Source organism: Equus caballus, chromosome 13 (assembly GCF_041296265.1).
Source record: "Equus caballus isolate H_3958 breed thoroughbred chromosome 13, TB-T2T, whole genome shotgun sequence".
Taxonomy (NCBI): domain Eukaryota; kingdom Metazoa; phylum Chordata; class Mammalia; order Perissodactyla; family Equidae; genus Equus; species Equus caballus.
Genome location: NC_091696.1, coordinates 11,362,810 through 11,387,784, shown reverse-complemented (window position 1 = coordinate 11,387,784; position 24,975 = coordinate 11,362,810). Strand labels below are relative to the sequence as shown.

The following is a 24,975-nucleotide window of genomic DNA, read 5'->3' as shown; positions in this document are numbered from 1 at the left end:
CCCCAACCTCTGCATGCCCACAGCCGAATTCCTCACCTTTCCCTCACATACCTGCTCCACCTCCTGGGTCACCTGCCCCAAGTCACTTCCCTCACATACCTGTTCCACCATCCACCCAGCTGATGACAGTATAGATCTGGTGTCATTCCTGACTCCCCTCTCCCCCTCGGGTCCTGTGAACTCTCCTGCCTAAATGTCTCTGGCATCTCCCTGATTTCTGCCTGTCCCCACTGGTGTCTACACTAATGCGGGCCATCATCACTTCTGTTCTGCATTACTTACTGCAAGAGCCTTCCACCTGACCCTTCCAGTCTGCTCTCCACACTGCAGAGAACTGCACCCCCCCCCCCCCGCCATTTCTCCCCCTTCCCCCTCCAGCCCTTCACTTTCCCTGCAGCCTTAGATCACTGCAGTCTCCTTCACATGGTGATTTAGAGGCCCAGGCTAGGCGTCCCCTCCCTCCTCGGGCTTGCTCTCTTAGCACAGCTGCATTACTGTGCTACCCAGGAGCTCGTCCCGCAGGCCTGGGTCACAGGCCCACACGACACCCTGTGCTACACCCACCCGACCACAGTGACCTTTTCCTTGTGTGTGTCCCTGATCGGATTTGGAGCTCCTTGAAGGCAAGGACTGCATCTTGCTCAGCACCATCCCTGATGCCCAGCAAAGTGCACTTAGGAATCCGCTGCATTTAGCACTTCGGAGTGCTCAAGAAACATTCGCCACATTCTATGGAATAATAACACTGAAGACTGCCTCAGGATGTGACCCAGGTTAATTTCTAAGGATGCTCTCCTTATTAAGTATGTTAATACATGGGCATCATAGCTCACTTTATCAAGTAAGCCAAAGAGTCAACATAAATTCACTTCCAAAGGGGGGGAGGAGGAGAGATGCATGTTTCCCACAAAGATGGCAAAGGAAACAGTTTCCACCCAGCACCCCTCCCATTCAACCTAGAAACTGGATTTAGTTATATTCCTATTTCCAAAAGTCAATAGAACATCACTCCTTTAACTCACTAGTTTTTGTTTTTTCCAAGAAGATAAACGTTGAAAACAGGGAAGTAAATGTAAAATAGTTAATGATACTTAGTATGCTCCAAACCAATGTTTCTCAAGGTATGGGAAGCGGCTCCGCAGGACAGTCTCCCGGGGTGCCTGTCTCTGTGCCTACTTGGGGCCTGCAGTGCGGTGACTCGGAGTCTCTGGGGTGTGGCCGGGGAGTCTGGATCTCTTAGCAGGCTCCTCTGCTGGGGCTGCTGCGCTTGGGCACCCCGTCAGCAGCCTCCAGCACACAGCTAACTGTGTACATCTACCTCCGGTTCTTCCCGCCGACACCGTTTCTCAGGGTCAACGACCTCCCTGCTGGCTTTCAGTCACTGAGATTTGCTCAGTCACTGACCTGACACCTGAACACCCATGATGTCCCAATCACTGTGCTAGCACTAGGGGTGCAGCAAAGAACAGGACAGGCAGGTCCTCGCTCTCACAGGGCTCAGAGGAGAGCCTGGGGTGTGGGGGTGCTGGTGTGGCAGGGTGCAGAGAGAAAACAAGTGATGGGTGCCAAGGGAGAACATGAAACAGAAGTGTGGTCGTGGGCTGGAGGGAAGCTGAGGCTGATGGAGGGAAAAGACCGAGGCAGGAACAGCTTCCAGGGACGCCGGGAGCAGGATGAGGGTAGTGGGCACGAGAGAAGCAGGCAGGGGCTGGAGAGCAGGCCTGGAGGCCCTGTTCACAGTGTGAGGGAACTACTGGCACTTAACACAGGGGGCGAGAAGATCTGGTTCTGCTGGCTGCTGCGTGGAGAAGAGACTTCTTTTGAGGGGAGGGGCATGAATACAAAGAGGCCACAGCATCCATCCAAGCGAGAGATGCTGGTGGTGTGGACTGGGGTGAACGGGGTAGAGACGATGACTGAGCAGGTCCAGGATCTGCTGATGGATGGATGCAGGCAGGGGGTGAGACAAGAGGGCCCGAGGATGCCGCTGAGTCCTGGGTTCGGCGCTCGAGCAATCGTGGATGTGGTGCTATTTACCAAGGCAGGAAGGCAGAGGAGGAAGGTGTTTAGGGGTAAAACCAAGCTTTTCATATACTGAGCTCAAGGTGCCCAGCAGATATCCATGGGGAGACGTCGGGTCGGCCGCTGGACGGGAGCCTGGGGCTTCAAAGGGAAGGTGAAGCCACAAACTCGGAAGACACCAGTGAGGAAGGGATTTACAGCCACGGGTTAGGTAAGATCTCCTGAGGCCTGAGGGTTGACAACAGAAGACAGCACTCTGGGTCACCCCAACATTGAGTTAGAGCAGCATGGAAGCGGGCATGGGCAAGGCAGACAGAAGGGCAGGAGGCAGGACTGTCAGGAAGGCCAGGAAGAGCTTGGAAACTATAGAGCGCCACCAAGGGCCTGGACTGGGCAAGCCCGGGGTCCCAGTGCAGTGACGGGGATGAAAGCTTGCGGAGGGAGGAGAGCGAGGAGAGCGAGGCGGTGGCAGCAAGCAGAACTTCTGGGGAGTCTGTGGAGAGGGGCAACAGGTGAATGGGGTGGGAGTTGTGGGGGAATATGGGGACGAGGGGAGACACCAGAGCTGCTTGCCGCTGGGAGGGCCTGCAGCTCCAGGGTGCTGGGCGGGGGCGCTCTGCACTGGCTCCGAGGCCCTGAGCCGGTGGGTGGTGTGGTGGGCACAAGGGTTGGCCTGAAGCTGTGCTTTCTCCCTGCTCCTGCAGACACTTACCTGCAAAATAGTGCAAAAAACCTGTCATTATGATAGACAAGTCTGAGCTGAAGCAAGAAGGCAGAGTACTGCCTTGTTTGACCTCAGCTGGGAATGGGGATCAGGCAACTCAGAGTTTTTGCTACTCTGTGCACGTCTGCAAATGACCACTATAAAATCCTTACATATTATGATGAACTATTCCATCATTATGCGCGCACACATTCGCCCCAGGGGGCTTATCAAAGGAGGGGTCTTCAGCCCCCAGCCCTGGCACAGGAAGAGCAGCACCCCCTCCCCCCAGGTTTGGAGAGCAGTACCTGGACCCTCCTCCCCGCCAGGTGTGGGCTCCACACAGCTTTACCCTCAGAGCAGCACAGTGCTATGGTGAGGGCTAAGATGATGGCTTCTGGAGTCACACTGCTTGGGTTCAAAGGCCACCTCTACCACTTTCTTGTTGAGTGACTTGGGCAAGTTTCCAGACCTTTCTGTTTAGAAATTGTGTTTGATAAATCCCTATGAGATATCTAATTGAAGGGCAAAGAGTATTCTTTTTTTCTTTTTGCTGAGGAAGATTAGCCCTGAGCTAATATCTGTGCCAATCTTACTCTACTTTATATGTGGGTTGCTGCCACAGCATGGCTGACAAGCAGTGTAGGTCTGCGCCCAGGATCTGAACCTGAGAACCAGGGCCACTGAAGCAGAATGTGCCAAACTTAACCACTATGCTACAGGGCTGCCCCTACAAAGAGTATTCTAATACAAATAACTAGGCCTGGCACAGGGCTGTCACATGAAGTGATCACAGAAGTTTGGTGAGTGAGTGTAGGCCTAACTTGTCTGGTGTCTCAGAATGCTTATACATGAGGCTTCCTGAGACAATCAAGTTATGTGCACCTTTTCTGTTCAATTCCAGACTCCTCCCCGCCCATGCACCAATCGACAAGGGCATTACTTAACAATTCTCCCCAGTCATGGCTTTTCTGAGTGGGGGCGGGCCCAGTACCACCCACTCCTTTTTCACTGATGACAGCTAATTGCTCCCCTTTCCCAAATAAACACTACCTTGAAGAACAAAGACCTAGAGTCCCTCAACAGAAGGTACTGATGACCCCTTAAGAACGGTCAGAAATGGCTGCAGGTCATCTACTAGGTAAACATCATTTTCTGAGCTCTGGTAAAGGTGTAAAACACACACATCCACCAGGCATCCTGTTTACTTAGCCATCTGCCCATCAGGCCACACACACCTGCTGGGGTGTTTCCCTCAGCTCCTGGCCAGGGGCACTGGGCAGAAGCAGGAAGTGACTGGCCCGGAGTCCCCATCGCAGCAGAGGAGGGGGCAGGACTCAAACCCAGGCCTTCAGGCTCCAAGCTCTGGCCCCCTCCACAGCCCCCAGTGCAAGACAACACCCAGGAGATCCAGGCCGCAGACTCAAAGCAAGAGTCGGGACACACGTTTTGGAGGCAGATAAGGAAACCAACAGTTCAAAGACAGGAGAACAAAACACACAACATGCAGCCAGGCCCTGACAGAGAAACAAGGGTTTCAAAATGTCCGGCCAGGGAGTGCACTCATTTATTAGGGCTGACTTTCCACTGCACCTTCCTGGGAAAGACAAATTCCTGTGACTTGAACGGTTGAAGGGACAGCAGCTAGGCCAGATGCCACGTGGCTCAGGGCGAGCCAGGGAAATCAACACAGCCCAAGTGAAGGAAAAAGTAGAATGTTTCTTAGTTTCCCTTCACTCAAAACCGTTATGTCTTTAATCCGATCAAATTCCACAAAAGGCACAAAATGTACTCAGAAACTTGGAGATAAATAATCCAAAAAGTGAGCAACGGCTCTAATGAGGAACCAACTCTGTCCCTCCTGTTGGTCTGAAAGGTTGCCCTTGGTCACCTCCCATTTTCTGTTCAGATCCCCTCTGATTTTAGGATGAAAATGCAGCTTTTGGCCAGTCCGTCCCCGTCCCTTCCAGTTCAGCCAGGGTTCCCCATGCCCTCTACTCTGTTTCAGCCCAGACTAGATTTTCTACCTGTTTTGTAGTCTCCAGCTGTTTTCCCCAAACTCCTTTCACACATCAAGGCTTCTTATGGCTCAGCCCCGCTGGTCAGGCCCATACCTCCCTTTGTGCATGCCTGGGGCTTCCCAGTATGCACTTGTGTACTGGGAGCTGCTGGGCAGGAGCACGTATTTGGGGGTGCAGTCTGTGCTCTCAGCTGCAGGACGCCCTGCAGTGAGAGTCAGCCCCAGGGCCAAGGCCACTTCCCTCATGAGTCTGGGACCAGGCCCATGTAATAGGAAATCTCGAGGCCCCATCCCTATCAAGTCATTTCACAGCCTTGTCTACAGCTTCTGTAACTGATGTCACACAGGCCTGAACAAAACAAACTTTTTCTGTTCTTTACTAAATAAACATTCCTTTCACAGAAACCAGCCCCAAACTCGTCACTGTCCAAATACGGGAGCACAGGAAGCAGGGGCAGAGGGCTATACATCTCCCCCTTCCAGTGGGAACATTAACGAATGCTGCTTGGCAGTGCGCTTGAGCGTCCAGGAGCCCGTCATCTGTCCCACAGGCTCTGAGTCCTGCCCACACGGGCACTGGGAGCAGCCAGCACGGGTGCCCACGTGCTTCTACCCAGTGAGGCCTTGGGAGGGAAACTGAGCTGAAACAGCGCCCTCCCCTCAGTCGTGCGGAGGGTTTTCTGAAGCCGTGGTCACGGTGTGCCAGGCTCCAGACAGCCGCTGTGGCACACGTCGTCACCGCCCCATGATGAAGCTGGGCTCCTCCTCCTCCTCTGTTCCAGACGCCTCCTCAGAGCTGCTGGACGGCTGCTCCTGGGACTGACTGGATCCTGGAATCACAAGACATTTGGATTAGAGACGTACAAACTCACTTGGAGAATCAAGGGGCACTTTCAAACAGGAGGAGAGGGAAAATTAAGAACTAGCTGTTTCCGGACAGGACAGCGAAGAGCCAGAGGAGGTCCTCACGTCCATCAGTCCCCAGTGCCACTCCTTGCGTATAACGGGTCAGTCACAAAACTGACCCACCACTGCTAGTGGGTGGATCTCATCCTTATAAAAAGGTCCCAAAGCACACACAAGAACCCCATAGGGGCCGGCCCGGTGGCGCAGTGGTTAACTGCGCACGTTCTGCTTCGGCAGCCCGGGGTTTGCGGGTTTGGATCCTGGGTGCGGACATGGCACCGTTTGGCAAGCCATGCTGTGGTAGGCATCCCACATATAAAGTGGAGGAAGATGGGCATGGTTATTAGCTCAGGGCCACTCTTCCTCAGCAAAAAGAGGAGGATTGGCAGCAGTTAGCTCAGGGCTAATCTTCCTCAAAAAAAAAAAAAAAAAAAAAAAGAACCCCATAAATTGGGCCTCAGTGCTTTTTCTATGGCCACCATTACCACCAATGTCTGTCACCTTGGCAAGGCGACGTTCCCCAGCCAGCCCTTTAACATTTAACGCTGGGCTGACAACACTCCTGCTGGCGCCTCAAGCTCTCACCGCAGTCTGCAAAAGGATTTTCAAAAACTGCATAGCAGAGGGCTCTGCCCACCACAGATATGCCACCTTGCCAGCTCTTCCCACAGACCCAGAAGCCTTCTCTCTGCACTCTACATGCAGCTCTGAATTCCAGTATTCCCCTGGCCTGACTGCCAGTACCCACAGTGCAGCTGAGCCAGCCAGAAGCAGAGCACAAAGACAACCTGCTCCCAACCCCGCCTCCCCTTCCCCTCCTCTCGGGAGCAGGGCAGTGGGCGAGAGCTGGAACAGGGCAGAGCCAGAGCCCAGAGAGGCAGACAGGCCCTCCAGCTCACAGTCCACTCCTGTGGCCACCAGCAGGCACGGTGGGCTCACCTGGGCCTGCCAATGGGCCTCCTCCCTGCAGACAGGCCGGAATTCACTCCAGCACTCCAGAGCCCACAGGCACCCAGAGCTTCGCTACTGCTGTCATCACAGGGTCAGACAAAGAGCTTCAGGTGGGAGGCCCCGGGACACCCAAGGCACAGCACAGGCTAAAATTCACCCTCACACCCCAGGAGGGGACACTGAAGAGCGCTCATGGCCATGGGCTGAAACAACCTCAAAGGTTAATTTAATTAATGCAGGGTATTCCTCCTTCTCCTCAATCTCATGTCAAGGAACGAGAAATTTCAAAAGTACAAACGGTGAGCATGTTTCAATAGCTACTATTCGTTGAAGACCTACTATGTGCCAGGCACTGGGTAAACCTTTACATACATTGTTTAATTCTAACAACAGCCTAGGAGGCAATCCATTTTATAGGTGAGGAATAAAGCTCAGAGAGGTTAAATAATTTGCTACTCAAGGTCTCATGATCAGTAAAACAAGGACCTAGGATTCAAATCTGGAGTAGCTGACTCTAGGTCTCTGCCTACCTTGCCTGCAGAAATGAAAAGCAGACTGAGGCAAAAGAAAGACAAGGTGGAGGCAGGAGTGAGGTGAGCACACTGCACGGACAGACACACAATGGAATGTGATTCAGCCTTAAAAAGGAAGAACATTCTGATACGTGCTACAACATGGACGAACCCTGAGGACAGTACGCTAAGTGAAATAGGCCAGTCACAGAAAGACAAATACTCTAGAATTCCTCTTACACGAGGTACTTAGAACAGTCAAATTCATGGAGACAGAGGGTAGAGCGGAGGCTGCCGGGGGCTGGGGGGAGGGAAGAATGGGGAGTTAGTGTCTAATAGGCATAGCTTCTGTTTTACAAGATGAAAAGGGTTATGAGGATGGATGATGGTGACGGCTGCACAACAACGTGAATGTATTTAACACCACTCAACTGCACACTTAAAAACCAGTTAAGATGGTCCATTTTATGTTACGTGTATTTACCGCAATAAAAAAGCGAAAAAGCCTGCTATGCAGAGATTGAGTGAGAAGCTGGAGATGGATCTAAAGCCTAGCTCTGAGCTCCCTGGACTCCTGGGGCAGCATTTCCAAAGCTCCCTCATGTCGAGACATGCGTGGAAAAGGACATTCTGGGGCCCCTGGGGCACCTGGTCGAAGGCCTTGGGCATGCAGTCTCCACCCTGAAGGCCCAGGGGATTAGGGCTCTGCCACTTGTAGCCGTTCCCCACACACCAGCTGGGCAGCTCTGCTCTGGAACCTGGTCTGCCAAGGCTGAAGCTGCTGGTTACTTCTGCTGTGTCCTGTAACTTAGTCCTGGTCTGTCTGCCTTGAGCCTTTCTAAGAACCAGCCACACCCACAAAGGTCTAAACCCAGCAGGACAGAGCCTAGGGTGCGATCTGTAATTCTGATCTTAAAGAAACAGTGCAACCCTGACTGACCGGATGTTTGTGGAAAGCTGTGCTTTAGATGCCTGAGGGGCTGAGGAACAGGAGGGCTCCGCGCATTCCTTGGGATTGATGAGCCCCTGAAAATGTAGTACCTCGCCTAACAGTAAACACAGCTGATTCCTGTGTGTGGAAACAAGCCACCAGGGCTTAGAAGTATCACTCTCAAAGAGGAGAAGCCTAGGAATCTGGCGCACATTCAAGTCATTTCGTAATTCGACAAAATTATCTCACCCGTTCATTCTTTCAACATAATAAATAAATAATAAAGTGCTTATTACTACTCTGCTTAATGCTGAGGACACAGAATTAAAAAGATGCTATCACACACAAATCAAAACAACGAGATACCACAACACACATATTAGAATGGCTAAAATTTTAAAAATTGACAATACCAATTGCTGACAAGGATGTGGAGCAACAAGGAACTCTCATTCATTGCTGAAAGGAATGCAAAATGGTGCAGCCACTTTGGAAGACAGTTTGGCAGTTTCTTACAAAGCTGAACACACTTTCTTTTTTTTTTTTTTTTTTTTTTTAAAGGATGTATTTTTTTTTTTTTTTTAAAGATTTTTTTATTTTTTCCTTTTTCTCCCCAAAGCCCCCTCGGTACATAGTTGTGTATTCTTCGTTGTGGGTTCTTCTAGTTGTGGCATGTGGGACGCTGCCTCAGCGTGGTCTGATGAGCAGTGCCATGTCCGCGCCCAGGATTTGAACCGACGAAACACTGGGCCGCCTGCAGCGGAGCGCGCGAACTTAACCACTCGGCCACGGGGCCAGCCCCTCTTTTTTTTTTTTTTTTTTTAAGGAAGATTAGCCCTGAGCTACCATCTGCTGCCAATCCTCCTCTTTTTGCTGAGGAAGCCTGGCCCTGAGCTAACATCCGTGCCCATCTTCCTCTACTTTATACGTCGGACGCCTACCACAGCATGGCTTTTACCAAGCAGTGCCATGTCCGCACCCGGGATCTGAACTGGTGAGCCCCGGGCCGCCGAAGCTGAATGTGTGTACTTAACCGCTGCACCACCGGGCCGGCCCCTGAACACACTCTTATCATATGATCCAGCAATCACCCTCCTAGATATATACTCAACTGATCTGAAAACTGATATCCACACAAAAACTTTCCCATAAATGTTTGTAGCAGCTTTATTCACAATCACCAAAAACTGGATGCAACCAAGATGTCCTTCCATAGGTGAACGGATAAACAACTGCGGTACATCCATACGACGGGATACTATTCCACGATAAAAAGGAAGGTGGTATAAAGCCACACAAAGACATGGAGGAACCTAAAATGCATTTTGCTAAGTGAAAGAAGCCAGTGTGAAAAGGCTCCATATTGCATGATTCCAACCATATGACACTCTGGGAGAGGCAACACTGTAGAGATGGTCGACGGACCAGTGGCTGCCGGGGACTGGGGTGAGGAGGAGGCCGAACAGGTGAAGCACAGCGGATTGTTTGTAAAGGTGGTGAGACTATCCTGTATAATATTCTAATGGTGGGTACATGATACCATGCATTTGTCAAAACTCACAGAACTTTACGGCACAAAGAATAAACCTTAATGTAGGCAAATTTAAAAAATCATTTAGGATGTCAAGGATCCCAGGATGGAATGCAAAAGGTGACATATGAATCCAACTGTATTACAAATGGATGAAACCACCTCTGTGAAGGCAGTGGGGGAAAGGTGCCGACCTAAGTAATTCTGGAAATAGTGGAATCTGTAAAACTCAATGCAAAAGGAACTGTACTCTAGCTGATAAAGTTGTTTCCCAAAGGCAACAGGTTAACAATTCTGAAACCATTATCCACGTATCCTGGAACTGACCAATTAAATAAACGGATGGTGGATGGTGGGAGCCAGGTTACTCACTGTTTGAGTGGGAGGTTACAGGCAAACAAGTTGAGGCGGCTAGAATGATCCATATGGCAAGGGAGTAGAGTCGCAGACATCAGTAACTCATGTTTAGCTTAATATAAATAGACACAGATGGTTACACACATACTCGAGTATCTGTAGATATGTGTATATACACTGGTTAGTATACACATACATATTTTCTTGCTTTGCAGTTAAGAGGGGCTAAAAACAACCACCCCAGTAGCAAAGTGCACACCTGGCTCCCAGATCTTGATCTCTAATGCCAGGACTCCTCGGAGAAATGGCTGATTCTAGGTTTCGGCAGGAAATATACAAGATAAGTCTGGAATATCTTGTAATGCCAGAAAGTAAGGACGTGCTAAACAAAGAAAAAAGAAACAAAACAAAACAAAACCCCAAAGCCCATAATGATGAGAATGTGCAAAAGGGACACAGGTGCCAAATGAAAGAGCTCCCAATGGCCAAAGCTGGAGCAATCTGAGCAATAAAAGACAAACAGGATTAAGCCTGAAGCATAAAATAAATATCCACGAGTCCATAGTGATGTATATAAACAAACAGGGAAGAAGAGACAAATCTGTGCAGAAGAATTTCAAATAATTTATGTGGCTACTCTGCTCTCACGGAGGGGGTGCATAAACCCCTACTCTTTAAATGTGGGCTGCACACAGTGACTTCCTTCCAAAGAGGACCGTGTAGGAAGGGGGAAAGAAGAGTAAATTTACAGTCGAGAATCCTGACAAGCACAGCCTCAGCCAGGTGACAAGGTCAACATCAACAGTAACGAGTCATCGTGACAGTATACAGCCTTGACAGGATGTGATAAAGAATGGGACTTTATTTCTGTGGTCTTCCTTCCAAGAATCAATACCACTAGTCTAATCATGAGGAAAACATCAGACAAATCCCAACTGAGGGACATTCTACAGAACACCTGACCCTCAAAACTCTCAAGGTCATCAAAAACAAGCAAAGCCTCAGAAACTGTCATAGCCAACAGGAACCCAAGGAGACATGATGATTAAATGTAATGTGATATCCTGGTTGGAATTCTGGAATAAGAAAAAGACATTAGGTCAAAACTAAGGAAATCTCAAGAAAGTATGGACTTTAGCTAATACATGTATCGATAGTGACTCATTAATTGTGACAAATGAACCATATTAACTTAAGATATTAATAGGGAAGACTGGGTATATGGGAATTCTCTGTACTATACTGTCTTTGCATTTTTTCTGTAAAGCTAAGACAAAAAGCTTTTTTTATTAAAAAAACACCAGACACTGTCCTACCCTCATGGAACTGAGATTACAGCTGAAGAGATAAGCACAGGATGTGATTTAGCAGATTCTATAACCAAGTGTGTGCAAAACCCTCCGGGAGCAAGGGGGAGGGAAAGGCTAGATGGGTTAGGCTGGGTGGGGAGGGAGGTTAGGAAAGGCTTTACAAAGAAAACACTGCAAGAGGAAGGTGCGGGATGAGCAGAAGCTCTCCAGCAAGATGGGGAGTCAGGCAGCATGAAAAAGAAAGGAGCACAGAGTCTGGGCAGGCTCAGGGAGGCGGGAGAACAGAGGTGTGAGCTCAGTGAGAGCAGAGGGTGTGCGGAAGGAAGTGGCCAGGCCAAACTGGCGGAGGGAGAGATGAGAAAGGGCCAGACAGGGAGGGCCAGGAATGCAGGGGCTGCTGACTAGGTTTTGGGTAAGCGCTGGGCCAGTGGAGACACACTATCTGGGATCAAATCCCGCCCAGTTGCTCAGGCCCCCTGCAGCTCTGCGCCTTCTGTCACCACTTGGCGCCTAAAGTCCTTCATTTGTAAAACAGGGATAACACCACCGCCTATCTCCCAGGGCTGTGAGGACTGTGTGAGTTAACACCCGCAAAGCACTTAGTACACAAACGTTCAGTAAGTGTTAGCTGCTGTTATTATCTAAGAAGAGGAACGGATGACAACCCACTCTCTGTTTCTACAAAGAGTGTGGAGGCCGTACAAAGGTGGGTGGTGTGGAAGGTGAGGTGGGAAGACAGCGAAGGCTGTACTGCGGTCCTGCCACATCTGGATCTAGATTTCTGTAAGGTTGTTTTTTGTTCTTTTTTTTCAGTTATCTTTTTTTTTTTTTTTTTAAAGATTAGCACTTGAGCTAAGAACTGTTGCCAATCTTTTTTTTTTTTCCTGCTTTATCTCCCCCAGTTCCCCCGGTACATAGTTGTATATCTTAGTTGCAGGTCCTTTTAGTTGTGGCATGTGGGACGCCGCCTCAACATGGCCTGACGAGCAGTGCCATGTCCACGCCCGAAATGACAAAACCCTGGGCCGCCAAAGCGGAGCGCGCAAACTTAACCACTCGGCCACGGGGCCAGCCCCCTCTGTAAGGTTTTTTTTTTTTGAGGAAGATTAGCCCTCAGCTAACTACTGCCAGTCCTCCTCTTTTTGCTGAGGAAGCCTGGCCCTGAGCTAACATCCGTGCCCATGTTCCTCTACTTTATATGTGGGATGCCTACCACAGCATGGTGTGCCCAGTGGTGCCATGTCCGCACCCGGGATCCGAACCCGCAAACCCCGGGCTGCCGAGAAGCGGAACGTGCGAACTTAACCGCTGCGCCACCGGGCCGGCCCCTGTAAGGTTTTTATTGAATCCTCAGTGAGACCATAACTTCTTCTGAAGTCACATTCTTATCCACGAAGAGGAATAATTTTTAAAAGCCAGTGCTGGCAAGGATATAATAAAAGTGTACCCTATTGCCCAGGATTGATGGTAGTAAAAATCGACACTACTCCTTTGGAAAAAAACTGGCAACGCATTTCAAGACCCATGCAAATCTTTTTATAGTCTGTGATCGAGTAATTCCCACTGCTGGCAATTTATCTTCAGGAAAAAACCCAGAAAGGCAGGAGGGAGCCAGGTACATAATATTCATTCAAGTGTCTTCTCAAGACGACAAACACTAGAATCAATCTAATGTCTAACAAAAGGGAAAGGGTTAGGTAGATCATAGCATATCAACTGCCGGATATTATCAGTCACTGAAAAAATTACGAAGGAGCGGAAATGCCTGCAATGTTAAATAAAATAAGCAAAACGGAAAACTGTTCATATATTATGATTAGAACTACATACAAATGCCATGTGCATATGGAGAGAGACTAAAAGAAAATGGATAGAAAGGTGATCTATTGGGATGATGATATTTGAGCTTTTCCCATTACTCTTATACTACTGTTCACATATCTTAAAATCCAGGAATCTGAGATTTTATTCAGATTACAGGAATACTATGTAAGATGCCACTGAGTGTAACTGAAACTGATATTAACTTTTTTTAACCAGATAAATAGAGAGACTAGAAAGAAATCCTTCCTTGTACTAGGGAATTGCAAAGACATGAGAAAATATTTGTAATACAATGTTATATGATAAAATGAGGACAGCTATAAATATGGTATTTATATAAATAGGTTTATATATGCATTAAAATGGAAACAAAAGAAATGTCATTAAAATGTTAAAGTGATTATTTTTAGTAAGGATTATAGATAATTTTATTTTTGACGTTGTTTTTTGCATATTCCAAAAATTTCTAAAATGATCATCTATTTATTCTCAAAATATCATACCTTTATTCTCAAAAGACACAATGGATATGGATAGTTTTCCAACATAGTACGTATAAAACTTTGGCACTGAAACAGACAGTTCAATCCGAAACATACATTAAGTGCCTTCTGAACACCAGATCCCAGTTGAGATATGACTCTTTTTTTTTTAAGATTGGCACCTGAGCTAACATCTGTTACCAATCTTTTTTTCTTCTTCTTCTCCCCGAAGCCCCCAGCACATTGCTGTACATTCTAGTTGTAGGTCCTCTGGTTGTGCTGTGTGGGACGCCACCCCAGCATGGCCCGATGAGCAGTGCCATGTCCACGACCAAGGTCTGAACTGGCAAAACCCTGGGCTGACGAAGCAGAGTGCACGAACTTAACCACTTGGCCGGCCCTGAGATATGATTCTTTACTGGGGGCAATTTTGTCTCCCTTTCTGACTAGGGAACATGCGGCAATGTCTGGAGACATTTTTGATTGTCAATGACTGAGGGGACCACTGGCATCTAGAGGGTAGAGGCCAGGACGCTGGTAAACACCCTACAATGAACAGGCTATAACCCTCACAAAACAGAATCACCCAGCCCAAAATGGCAATGGTGCTGAGGCTAGAAATTGCTCTTATACACCTGGTAACAAATCACCTTAAGGTCACCCTGGGTGTCTTTGGTCGGCAGGCCTATGTCAGGATAAGAAACACTGGTGTTAGAATACATCGTTTTGGGAGTCCAAGGCTTTCTTAATAATCCACATGGGCTTAAGGCCATCCGTGGTGTCATTCAGACAGCAGCCCCACACCACAGGGCCTCTTCACTGAATTACTGGACCCGCGTGGACAGCAAGCGGGGACACTTCCTCTCCAACAACAAAGCGGAACTCCTAGCTGGCTGCCCCTTACAGCTTTTGAGAAGAGCCAAAAAGCTTGAGAGATTGCCTTCCCGGTCCATCCAGAGCCCAGCGGTGCACAGCGCCACCCTGTGGCACAACTGAGCGTCACGACATTAAGTTTCTACTCATTTCAACCAGACAGCTGGGAAATCGATTTTCTTTCATGAGATGAAAAATAAGGAAGGAAACTGAGAAGGCGAGGTAAAAGGCACACAAACCATTTTTGTGACAGCTATTCCTCTAGCACTCTCTATCCTGCTCACTTGGTACGAAGCAAATACAACCATGTATTATTACTAATCAGTTTTTAGTATGTACAGGTGCTAACTTCACAATTATAAGAATAGGGCCCACGTACTCTAACAATGATTTTCAAATTTGACTACAGCCCATAGCCCACATAGAAACCGAAAGAAAATTTCACAAAATACCTATTCAGAGTGTGGTACTCTGCTATTTTCTAGTCTATTTTATCCACGTTTGAAACAGCGACAGCTGTAACTCCCACCCTGTTTTCTCACCCAGTGAGTACAGGGTCACAACCCCCAGTGTGAAAAGACACCATCCTGCTATGGTGTAACTCCATGATGTGACATGGGCGCAGACATCTATCTTCCTGATAGACTGAAGCTCAGGACAGGGGAGACCCAAGAGAGGGCGCAAGAGTGGAAGGCTCTGGACAAAATCTACCTGAAAGTATTCAAACCTGTTTTTGTGATCGCAACTATTCTTTACAGCCTGGGGCAAATTAAAGAAAGGTCACTGAAACTGCATGGTTACATGCACCTCATGTCTAGCGGGGTCAGAAAAGCAAGGGTTGGCTGAAGCAAGCCCAGCTCTGTGGATGCTGCCACTTGTCTCCTGCGGTTCTGGGAGCGGTTCCTAAAGAGCTAACGTGATTCCACAGACCCCGTACAGGTTCATGAAGTACAAGCCCAGAGCAAACTAACCTCAGTTTCTCGTTCTGAAAGCGTTCTTAGATTTACCAGTGAGGGAACTCCCCCAAAATACGATAAATCAGCAACACGTTCGGCAAAGTTATCAAATCGCAGAATTTTAGATCTAGAAAGAGCTCATCATTTTACAAGCTAAAAAACCAGTCTGCTCAAACAGGAGAAGCCAGATGCTTGAGGCCAGGGTGAGCCAGAGTGAGAGCTGAGCCTGGAACTTAACATCTGTTGTACTCACTCCCTGACTTCAAATGACCTCTTAGTTTCCTAGGACACCTCTGTGACAAGACAAGACGAAAGAAGAGTGAGTCTGGCTGATTCTTAGCTAGAGAAAACCTCCAGCTGCAGAGTAAGTGAACATGTCCGTCCAGCCTCGATGGAGCTCTCCAGTGGACGCTGGAGGGCTCTGGCCCCAGCACAGTGTGGCTCAACATTGTTACCAAGGACAGAGGAGGTAAGTCTATCAAACCTGCCATGACAACACTGGAAAGACATGGTAACATGCTGAATTCCAGAATCAGAATTCCAAAGGATTTTGGGAACCTGCATTAACAGAGCTAATAACACCAAGTTGAAATACAGAGGAGCTGAATGTAAAGTCCTGCATTTGAATTCAAAAAACCAAATAGAGGCTTCCAGGTAAGATAGAGCAAGCACATTCGACCCTGTCTCTAGACTGAATACAGCTAGAGAACTGGGACAGAAGACATGGACTCTGAAAAGTAAGCAGATTGAGGAAAAAGACCAGAATATAAAGTGCCACTGGAACAGCACTGAGTTTCCTGGCCTTTTTTCCCCTCCAGTATCCCTGAGCCTGGACTCAGGGTGATCCAACACGCAGAAGTGGAGACTGAATACACACAGAGCTCCAAGAGAAACCCTCCAGTTCTGCTTTGAGGAGTAAAAGGGGACTCCTAATGCCCAGAGTGAGCGAAATCCTTGTGTTTCTTTTCTCCGTTCTCTTACACCCTAGCTCCCAGGCAAGCCCACCAGGGGCACAGTGGCAACAGTGGCCGGGATGGCAACGGGGGCTTGCAGGCACAAAAACTCAGATGACGTCCAGGAACCTTTCTCTCTGATCAAAGGAGCTGTGGTCCTAAGATGGTCAGGCAAGCCCCTGGTGCTTTTCTTCTCCATCCTCCCACCGCTCGCCCCTGGATACAGGTGCAGATGTAGGAAGCACGTGGCAGATTGCGTAAGTAAAGCCCCAGCTTTCTGGGTCGAGGTCTGAAAAGGGGAGCCCTAGGAAACCTGAAACCACCGGGGAGATCACAGAGGGAGGAGATTAGAAGAGACATTCTCAAGTTGTTTATGGATCTGGGCTCATCCTGACAGAGCAGGCGTGGTTCTGGCCCTAAGCACCACACCAAACACTCTGAGAACTGAATTCAAAGAACCAAACCCTGCATGGCCACTGGGGGGCACATGCAAGACACATCTGGAGAGCACAGCAAAAGCTTCGAACACCAAACTGACAGTGGACCCACAACCCCACAAAAGGCTGGTCAGAACCTGTGCTCCAAACACAACCAGACTGACCGCCTGCTAAAACAACATTAACAAGACCAGAGCCTCATAATATAACATTCAAAACGCCCAAGATACAATAGAAAACTACCCGGCATACAGAATCAGGAAAATCTGAATATGCACAGGCAAGGACAATCAACAAATGCCAATGCCGAAATGACCCAGATGTTGGAATTACAGAATACGTTAAAGCAGGTATTTAAAAATTTTTCTAGGAAGTAAGGGTGAACACTCTTGAAACAAATGGAAAGATGGAAAACTGCAGGAAAAAAACAGAAAGTATAAAAAAGAATCAAGTGGAAATCTTAGAACTTTTTTGAAAAACCCAATAATAGAGATAAAAAATTCACTGGAGGGGCTGGCCCATGGCCGAGCGATTAAGTTCACGCGTTCCGCTGCAGGTGGCCCAGTGTTTCGTCAGTTCCAATCCTGGGTGCGGACATGGCACTGCTCATGAAGCCACGCTGAGGTGGCATCCCCCATGCCACAACTAGAAGGACCCACAACTAAGAATATACAACTATGTACTGGGGGGCTTTGGGGAGAAAAAGGAAAAAAATAAAATTAAAAAAAAATTCACTGGATAGGATCAATAGCAGAATGGGGAGGACACAGGAAAGAAACAGCTTGAAGTCAGATCAACAGGAATTATTCAATATGAACAACAAAGACAAAAAAAAAAAAAAATAGGAAAAAAATTCCCAACCTTGACAAAACACATATGCCTACAGTTCCATTAGCTCAGTGAACTCCAAACAGGACAAAGCCAAGAAAATCCATGTGCAGACACATCATAATCAAACTGCTGACATCTAAAGACAGAATTCTTGAAGGCAACCAGAGAAAAACAATGACGGGAGAACAATCTGAATGATCACAGATTTTTCATCAGAAACCATGGAAGCTAGAGGAAGAGGAAGAGCATTTCTAAAGTGCCGAAACAAAAAACTGCCAATCCAGAATTCTATATCTAGGGAGAATGTCCTTCAGCAACGAAGGTGAAATAAAGATAGCCTCATATGAAGAAAAGCTGAGAAAATTCATAGCCAGCAAACCTGTTCTAACTGAATGGGACTAAAGGAAGTTCTTCAGACATAAAAGAAATGATACCAGAGGGAAGCTTGGAACATCAGGTACAAAGGAAGAGCAACAGAAAGCGTAACTATTTTGGACTATTCGCCCCTTGAGATCTTTCTTTTCTTTTCTTTCTTTTTTTTTTTTTTTTCGCCCTGAGCTAACATCTATGCCAATCTTCCTCTATTTTGTATGTGAGTCGCAGCCATACCATGGCTGATGAGTGGTGTAGGTCCACGCTTGGGAGTTGAGCCTGCAAACCTGGGCCTCCAAAGCAGAGCACATCAAACTTAACCAGTATGCCACAGGGTTGGCCCCCTTGAGATCTTTAAAACATATTTTACTATTGAAAACAAAAATAATAACATTATCTGATGGGATTTTCAATGTATGTAGATGTAGTACATAAATGGTACATAACATAAATGGTAAAGGAACCTATGTGGTGGAAGTTTCTACATTCCACTTCAAGTGGTCAAATACTGATTCTAAGTAGACTGTGAAAGTAGCATATATATAGTACTCTCTAGAGGAATAGCTAAAAAGCTATAAAAAAGTTAAAAAGGGTATACTTAAAAACACAATAGATAATTAAAATGAAATAACAAAAATGTTCAAATAATCCCAAAGAAGACAGGAAAGAGGAAACAGAAATAAAAAAGAGGGAACTACCAAAAGAAAAAAACCACATAAATAAAATGGTAGCCCTAAAATCTAAATGTATCAATAAAAAGATAGAGATTGTCAGAACAGATTAAAAAACATGACCCAAACATTTAATGCCCACAGGAAACATACTCAACTACAGGTAAGTTAAAATTTAAAGGGATGAAAGTACTTTCCGAATGACAGAGTAAGGATCTCTGAAAATCTGCTCCTCCATAAAAGCATCAACAACACTGATAATAATCATCAAAAACAACTTTTTCAGAACTCTGGAAACGTTCATTGGATTGTTTGAGAAAAACGGCTGAAGTTTTGTAACAACAGTAAGCTTTGTGGCATTTTAACTTGCCCTAGTCCCTACCCTCTGTTCCCAGATCTGACATGGCCCCAAAGCCAACAGCCTCATAATCACAGTAGCTGTGAAAACCAGCAGCCTAGTAGCCACTGGAGGAGGTAAACTGCACTGGGAGTTCTTCAGACTTTCCATACCGTGCGCACTGTCCCTATTTGACCTGTCTGGCAGCTCTCTGGAAGCTTCCACTTTCAAGGCTTGTCTTTATTCAATCTGACTCAGTGCAAATCACTCCCCACCCCCCCCACCACCCTGCACCCGGGTGTTTGTCCAAAACAATCAATGGCAACGGGTTAACATCACAGCTGCCTGAGGCAGTGCTAACAGCTGAAGCAAACAAGAAATTGACCACAAGCTTAAGAGGAAAAGCTGAGAATCTCGAAGGTCGCATGCATGTGCAGAGCTGTGCAGATGTCTAAGAAAGACAAGTGATGGCCCCAATCTCACTTCTGGCTGACTTTGAGAGGAAGTAAAGGCTTAAGCAAAATGGTAAACTGCCTGCCAGAATGTGGAAGGCATGCTCCAACACACACCCAGAGCCTGTTGGCAAAGATTTGGGGAGACTTACTGGTTCAAGGCACTTAAGGAAATCTCTAATCTTCAGCTGACCACTAAGCTAACCAAGCAGAGACTTCAGTAGCCATATACAACAAAAAATACAGGCTTTATAGAATTAGTTCAGGAAGGTCAGTAAACACATAAATAGCAACAATGATAACCAGCAAAAACAACAAACCCTGGAAAGGGAGGATCAAATCACCCAGAGCCAAGGAGACTTTTCTATTTCTCAATATAATGGGTCCAAGCTACAGTATTTCCTCCAACAGAAGATGAGACTGGCTCCTGTGCCCAATCCTCCAGCCCTTGGAACAAATACTTCCACATTGCTCTGTGCGTGTGTGTGTGGGGCAGGGGGGAGGGCAGGGAAAGTAATGAGGTGGTTTATTTGAGGGATGAGGTCCTAGCAATCACATTTTGACATTGTAAGTAATTTCTTCTAGGAAATGGTGGGAACAGTCTAAAACCATACCATATATACTGTGTCACATGGTACATTTACAGCTCAGAAGGAAACTGGTCCTGGAAGGGGCCAATCATATTTCAGCACGTCAGTGAAAGTCTGACTTTATCATAAGACTAAAAATCACGACTGTCCAGCCAGGACCCATGCCTAGTCGATCAGGAAACAGCCACTGATTCAGTAATGTAGAGGACAGTGTCATTTTTTGGTTTCTTTGCATTCTTGGTCCTTTCCATCTGGGGTCCCTCTCTCCCTGATTCTCAGCCCAGGGGCTCCCAGGAAAATGGGTGGCACCTCCGGCCTTGTGATGGGTTCAGAGGTGGGCAGGACTGGCAGCACTGTGGGACAGGATACTGACACATTACTCACTCCCATTCCTCCTTGTTAACAAAATCTCTTGTCTGTCTAGGGTGGCAGTGTACTCAGCTCCCAGTGATGGATCACGGAAGGTTAAATACAGTCACAACAATTCTGTTTTCTAGTCATCTAACCTGATGGCAGCAAGGGATGATAAAGTGACCTAGTACTGACCAATGAGCTGTAAGGAGATGTCTGCTGGGTACTTCTAGGGGATCTTTTCCTCTTCAGTTAAAAAAAAGAAACACAGAGAAGTACCAGTCACCTCTTCCCACCCCCTGCCCCCCTTCTTCCTGCTTCGAACACAGGTATGATGCCAGAAGTGGCAGCAGCCATCTCATGCCCACAGGATAAAGGCCAAGAGAACTGCTGAGACGCTGGGCCTGACACTGCTGAGCTGCTGAACCCCACTGGGCTGCCACCTACCACCAGATTTGTTGTTACATGAGAAAAATGAACTCCTCTTTGTTTAACTACTGCTAGTTGACTTTTCTGTTTCTTGTAGCCAAAAGGATTCTTAACTGACTTGCCAAGTGACTCAAACAGAGCCAAAGAGACACAAAAACACTTTTCCTAGGGACATCCCCTCAGTCTTTCCTTCTAGGAACAGCTACAGATATCTCACAACCACAGGGAGGACATGAGCCTGCCTGAGGACAGGGAGCCAGGGGACAGCGAGAAACAGTGAATGCCAACAACCTCATTGAGCTCCTTTACTAGCCATGCCTGAAGGGAGGTTTATCCTGGACTTAATGTGAGCCACTATCTTTCTTTTTAGCTTAAGCCAGTCTGGCTTTCCGACACTTGCAATTAAATGAGTCCTAAATAATAGAAATAAGCCCTCATTTCTTCGGCAGTCAGCCACCCAGCTCCAAACTCTAAATCTCATTCTTGACAGGTCAGCTACTATGATCAAGACTGAGAAGGTTGCAAGCAAGAAAAGTGGGTACCACTCACCTTCTTCTTGTTTCTTTTGTTCAAGTTTCATCTTCTTTGCCATTAACTTCTTCTCTTTTAACTTCTGGCTACAAATGTAAAATACAGTCATGTGCTGACTAACGACATTTCAGTCAATGACGGACCACATACAATGGTGGTCCCGTAAGATTAGTACCATGTTGCCTAGTGTGTAGTAGGCTATCCCATCTAAGTTTGCGTTAAGTATACTCTATGATGTTTGCACAACAACAAAATCACCTGACACATTTCTCAAAACTTATCCCCACCGTTAAGTGACGCATGACCGTACATTAACTCCTTAACCACCTCATTGTATATTCTAGAAAATAAACATCTACTTATAGGATCTTTAAAGACTTATAATTACACAAACACTACAATAATAAAACAAAAGAAATACTTTCCCATCATTCTGCTACTCCAATATCATCATCATCATCAAACTGTTTTCTTCATGAATCAAGATCAAATCCTCGTGAGTCCTGAGGTAATGAAAGCAATCTCAGAAATACTGGAGATGCTTTTTCATCCAAGATATTTAGGGACTGTCTTGAGAATCTCCTCAGCTCTCTAAAAGTTGAGGGAGCATTTATTAAAACACACACACAGGAGCAGCCTGTATACTCATGTAGTCACTCAAGGAGGTCACAGACCCCAAAGAAGCAGCTAAATGGGAAGTTTGCTCAGAGCATCTTGTTAAACTTGATGTTAAACTACAGACATGAATGGGACACAGAAATCCACGTGATCACCAAAGTGCAGACCGCCAAGCTCTGGAGAATCTGTAACAATTTTGAGGGAGGTGTGGGGATGGGCACTAAGTGACTTGATCTCTCCCCAAGTACTAGAAGAAAAGCTCTTCCTCTACTGGGATGCTCCACAGTGGGCTGTAACACCCAAGACCTCTACAGGTCACACAGGTGAACTCTGGACCGCAAGGACTCATTCCCCAGCCATCTACTCTCCCACTTCCCGCGCTTCAGTCTCCTTAGATACGGGACACTGCAAAGCCCTTACCGCTTTTTCCGACGCTTTGCAGTCTGCTCCTCTGCAGCAATTTTATTCCTTTCCAGTCTCTTCTGAAACTCTGCATCCAATTTTTGCTGCAAAAGACCCCCCATCAGTTAGACACACTCTGGGCTGGGTATGAGAGCCCTAGAAGCCACACCACTGGGGGTGCTATAAGGCACATCTACGTCTCCAGGGCCACTGTAAGAGGCTGCCCCACAGGTGGGGCAGCAAATCAATAAATGGCTCTCTGAGGGCTAAGGAACTCTTCAGTCTGTTAACATACCACTCATGCACAAAATATGAGAGAGACAAAGTCCTCGAGGGCAGACGCAGCACTATAGCTCTGTGTGGCCAGGGCCTTGGCTGGTGTGATTTACTAAGAAATATGTATTTGGTCTCTGCTCACTGTTTCTGGCACACAGCTCCTAAAACCTTATAAATTTCCTATCTAAGAGCCGCAGGGGCATCTTTCATCGTAATAGTTTCCGTTCCTGGTTCCTGAAATAGCTCCTGAGATAAAGGTGAAACGGGTGTCTTTTGTTATTTCGAACAAGCCCCTCTGAGTCACTTCTGGAAAGCCCCTGAGGAAGAGGGCTGGTGGCCAGGGGAACTTTCTGCCCCATTTCCTGACCTCCAGGGAGGGGAGAGGGGCTAGAGGCTGAATTCATCACCAGCAGCCGATGACCTAATCAATCGTGCCAGTGCAGTGAAGCCTCCAAGTCCCACAAGGATGGGGTTCGGACAGCCTCTGGGTCGGTGACCATGGTGCTGGCAGAGGGGATGGAAGCTTTGCGCCCCTCTTCCACCTGGCTGTTCCTGAGGTATATCCTTTTATAACACACCAGAAATTAGTAAGTAACACAGCTTCTTCCATTCTGTGAGCCCCTCTAAGCAAATTAATTCACCCCGAGGAGGGGATCGTGAGAAACCTCCAATTTACAGCCAGTCCCTCAGAAGCACAGGTGACAACCTTTCAAGTGGTGATGGGGGGGGGGGAGGAAGTTTTGTGGGACTGAGCTCTTCACCTGAAGGATCTGACGCTGTCTCCAGGTAAACAGTGTCAGAACTGAGCTCAACTGTAGGACACTCAGCTGGTGTCACAGAATTGCTTGGTGTGGGGCAAAATCCCCAAACATTTGGTGACCAGAAGTGTCAGAAGTGTAGCAGACTACTGAGAGAAGAAGAGACACACAAGAGTGTGTTCTTTCTTTATAGACAGCGACCGGAGCTCAGCAGATGGACTGGTCAGAGGGCCAGAACTGTGGAATTTTCAAGTCCTAAGTGTTACAAGATATCAAATGACTGATTCTAAAGCTGTTTAACACGTACTGCCATCACCTGCTACTAACACAGACACAGACCATATATGTATATGTGAGTAGATATACCTACACATACATATATGCCTCTCTCCATCCTTTGTATTATTTCTTCCTAGCAGCTCTCTGCTCCTAAGCCTCAGTTTCCTCATCTAGAAAATGGGAGAAATAATAATTCCTCTCTCCCAAAGTCTTGAGGAAGAATAAAGAAATGCGATAACCTAGGAAAGCACTTGGAAACTTACAAAGACATCTACTGATATCAAGTGTCATCTCTGTTTCTTCCAGTCACAGCCATAAAGGTCAACAGTCTGCACTGCCAGGCTGTGTGGATCTGCTCAGAGTGACAGAGAAATGCTCTGAGGACAGGAATCATGAAGGAAAAAGGAAGGGTCTCCTTTCAAGAAGGAAATAGCTTTGAACAGGACAACTAGAAGGCTAACTACAAGCACTTGGTCTGTTCGGAAGCGGAGCTCTAAACATCTCCATCTGTGCTGCCAAAGCAGCTGCACTTACCAAGTGAACGGAACAGGGCCCGGCGGGCCGCTGCGCCTGTGACCCGGCTGTGGCAAGGGCTCAGGCAGGAGCAAGTGGGACGCAGCCTATGGGCGGTGACATCCCATCTGTCACTGGGAAAGGAGGATTCTCTTGCCTCTTCTTTTCCTTCTAACCTCAGAGCCTATCTTTCACCACGTGAAATAAAAACCTTTGTGTCTGCATGGACTCAAGGTTTGTGAAACATTCTGTCTTTTCTGTATTTTCCCTGGGTCTTTGATCAATATATAAAAACTTCAGACTAACTGATGGTATTTGAGACAACAGCCTGCTCTATCTTCCCCTCTAAAGTAGTTTAAAAGAAAAAAGTGCTTCCAGTGGTCTGTATATATAAAGTTTGGTTTATTCCTGACAGTACAAACTCATCACAGTGACCTGGTATAGCTACGTGACAAGCCACCTGAAATCTCCCACAGGAACTGAGAATGTCACAACCAGAGGGTGGCAGGAGCTGGAGACGAACCACCAACATCTGGGGGCCAAGAAAGGCTGCAGGAGAAGCAAATACCAGGTGAAAACTGCCAAGGCAATGATCCCATTCTGTTTCAAAATCATAAAGATAGTTTTCAAACTCAATTTTGGCAATTCCTATCAATATTTAGACAATTTCTTCTGTATCTTGTCTGTGTCTCTTCTTTTTTGCTGAGGAAGATTTGCCCTGAGCTAACAGCTGCCAGGGGAACTTTCCGCCCCATTTCCTGACCTCCAGGGAGGGGAGAGGGGCTAGAGGCTGAATT

The 24,975-nt window shown here is 47.1% G+C and overlaps 1 protein-coding gene and 1 long non-coding RNA gene across 17 annotated transcripts in view; one reads left to right on the top strand and one right to left on the bottom strand.

Annotated features, from left to right (window-relative positions):
* Positions 1 to 4,270: 4,270 nt before the first annotated feature.
* Positions 4,271 to 24,975, bottom strand: part of SH2B2 (SH2B adaptor protein 2) — an 83,299-nt gene continuing 62,594 nt past the window's right edge. For 4 of the 15 annotated variants that reach the window (XM_023655389.2, XM_023655388.2, XM_023655390.2 and 1 more), the window contains exons 14-17: positions 22,371 to 22,456; positions 21,351 to 21,418; positions 9,949 to 10,045; positions 4,271 to 5,575 (exon numbers count right to left, since the gene is read on the bottom strand). In XM_023655389.2, the coding sequence (XP_023511157.2) occupies positions 5,536 to 5,575; positions 9,949 to 10,045; positions 21,351 to 21,418; positions 22,371 to 22,456 (291 nt within the window). In that variant the 3' untranslated portion in view covers positions 4,271 to 5,535. Of the gene's footprint in view, positions 5,576 to 9,948; positions 10,046 to 21,350; positions 21,924 to 22,370; positions 22,457 to 24,975 lie in introns of all 15 variants that reach the window. The other 11 variants (XR_011424606.1, XM_023655391.2, XM_070231699.1 and 8 more) reach the window with 7 other exon arrangements.
* Positions 15,685 to 20,866, top strand: LOC102149016 (uncharacterized). 2 transcript variants are annotated; one of them, XR_011424609.1, is made up of 4 exons: positions 15,894 to 16,032; positions 16,367 to 16,588; positions 20,446 to 20,576; positions 20,702 to 20,866. It is a non-coding gene; the product is annotated as an uncharacterized lncRNA (long non-coding RNA). The 2 variants fall into 2 exon arrangements; XR_002812181.2 differs by lacking the exons at positions 15,894 to 16,032; positions 16,367 to 16,588; positions 20,446 to 20,576 and adding an exon at positions 15,685 to 15,847.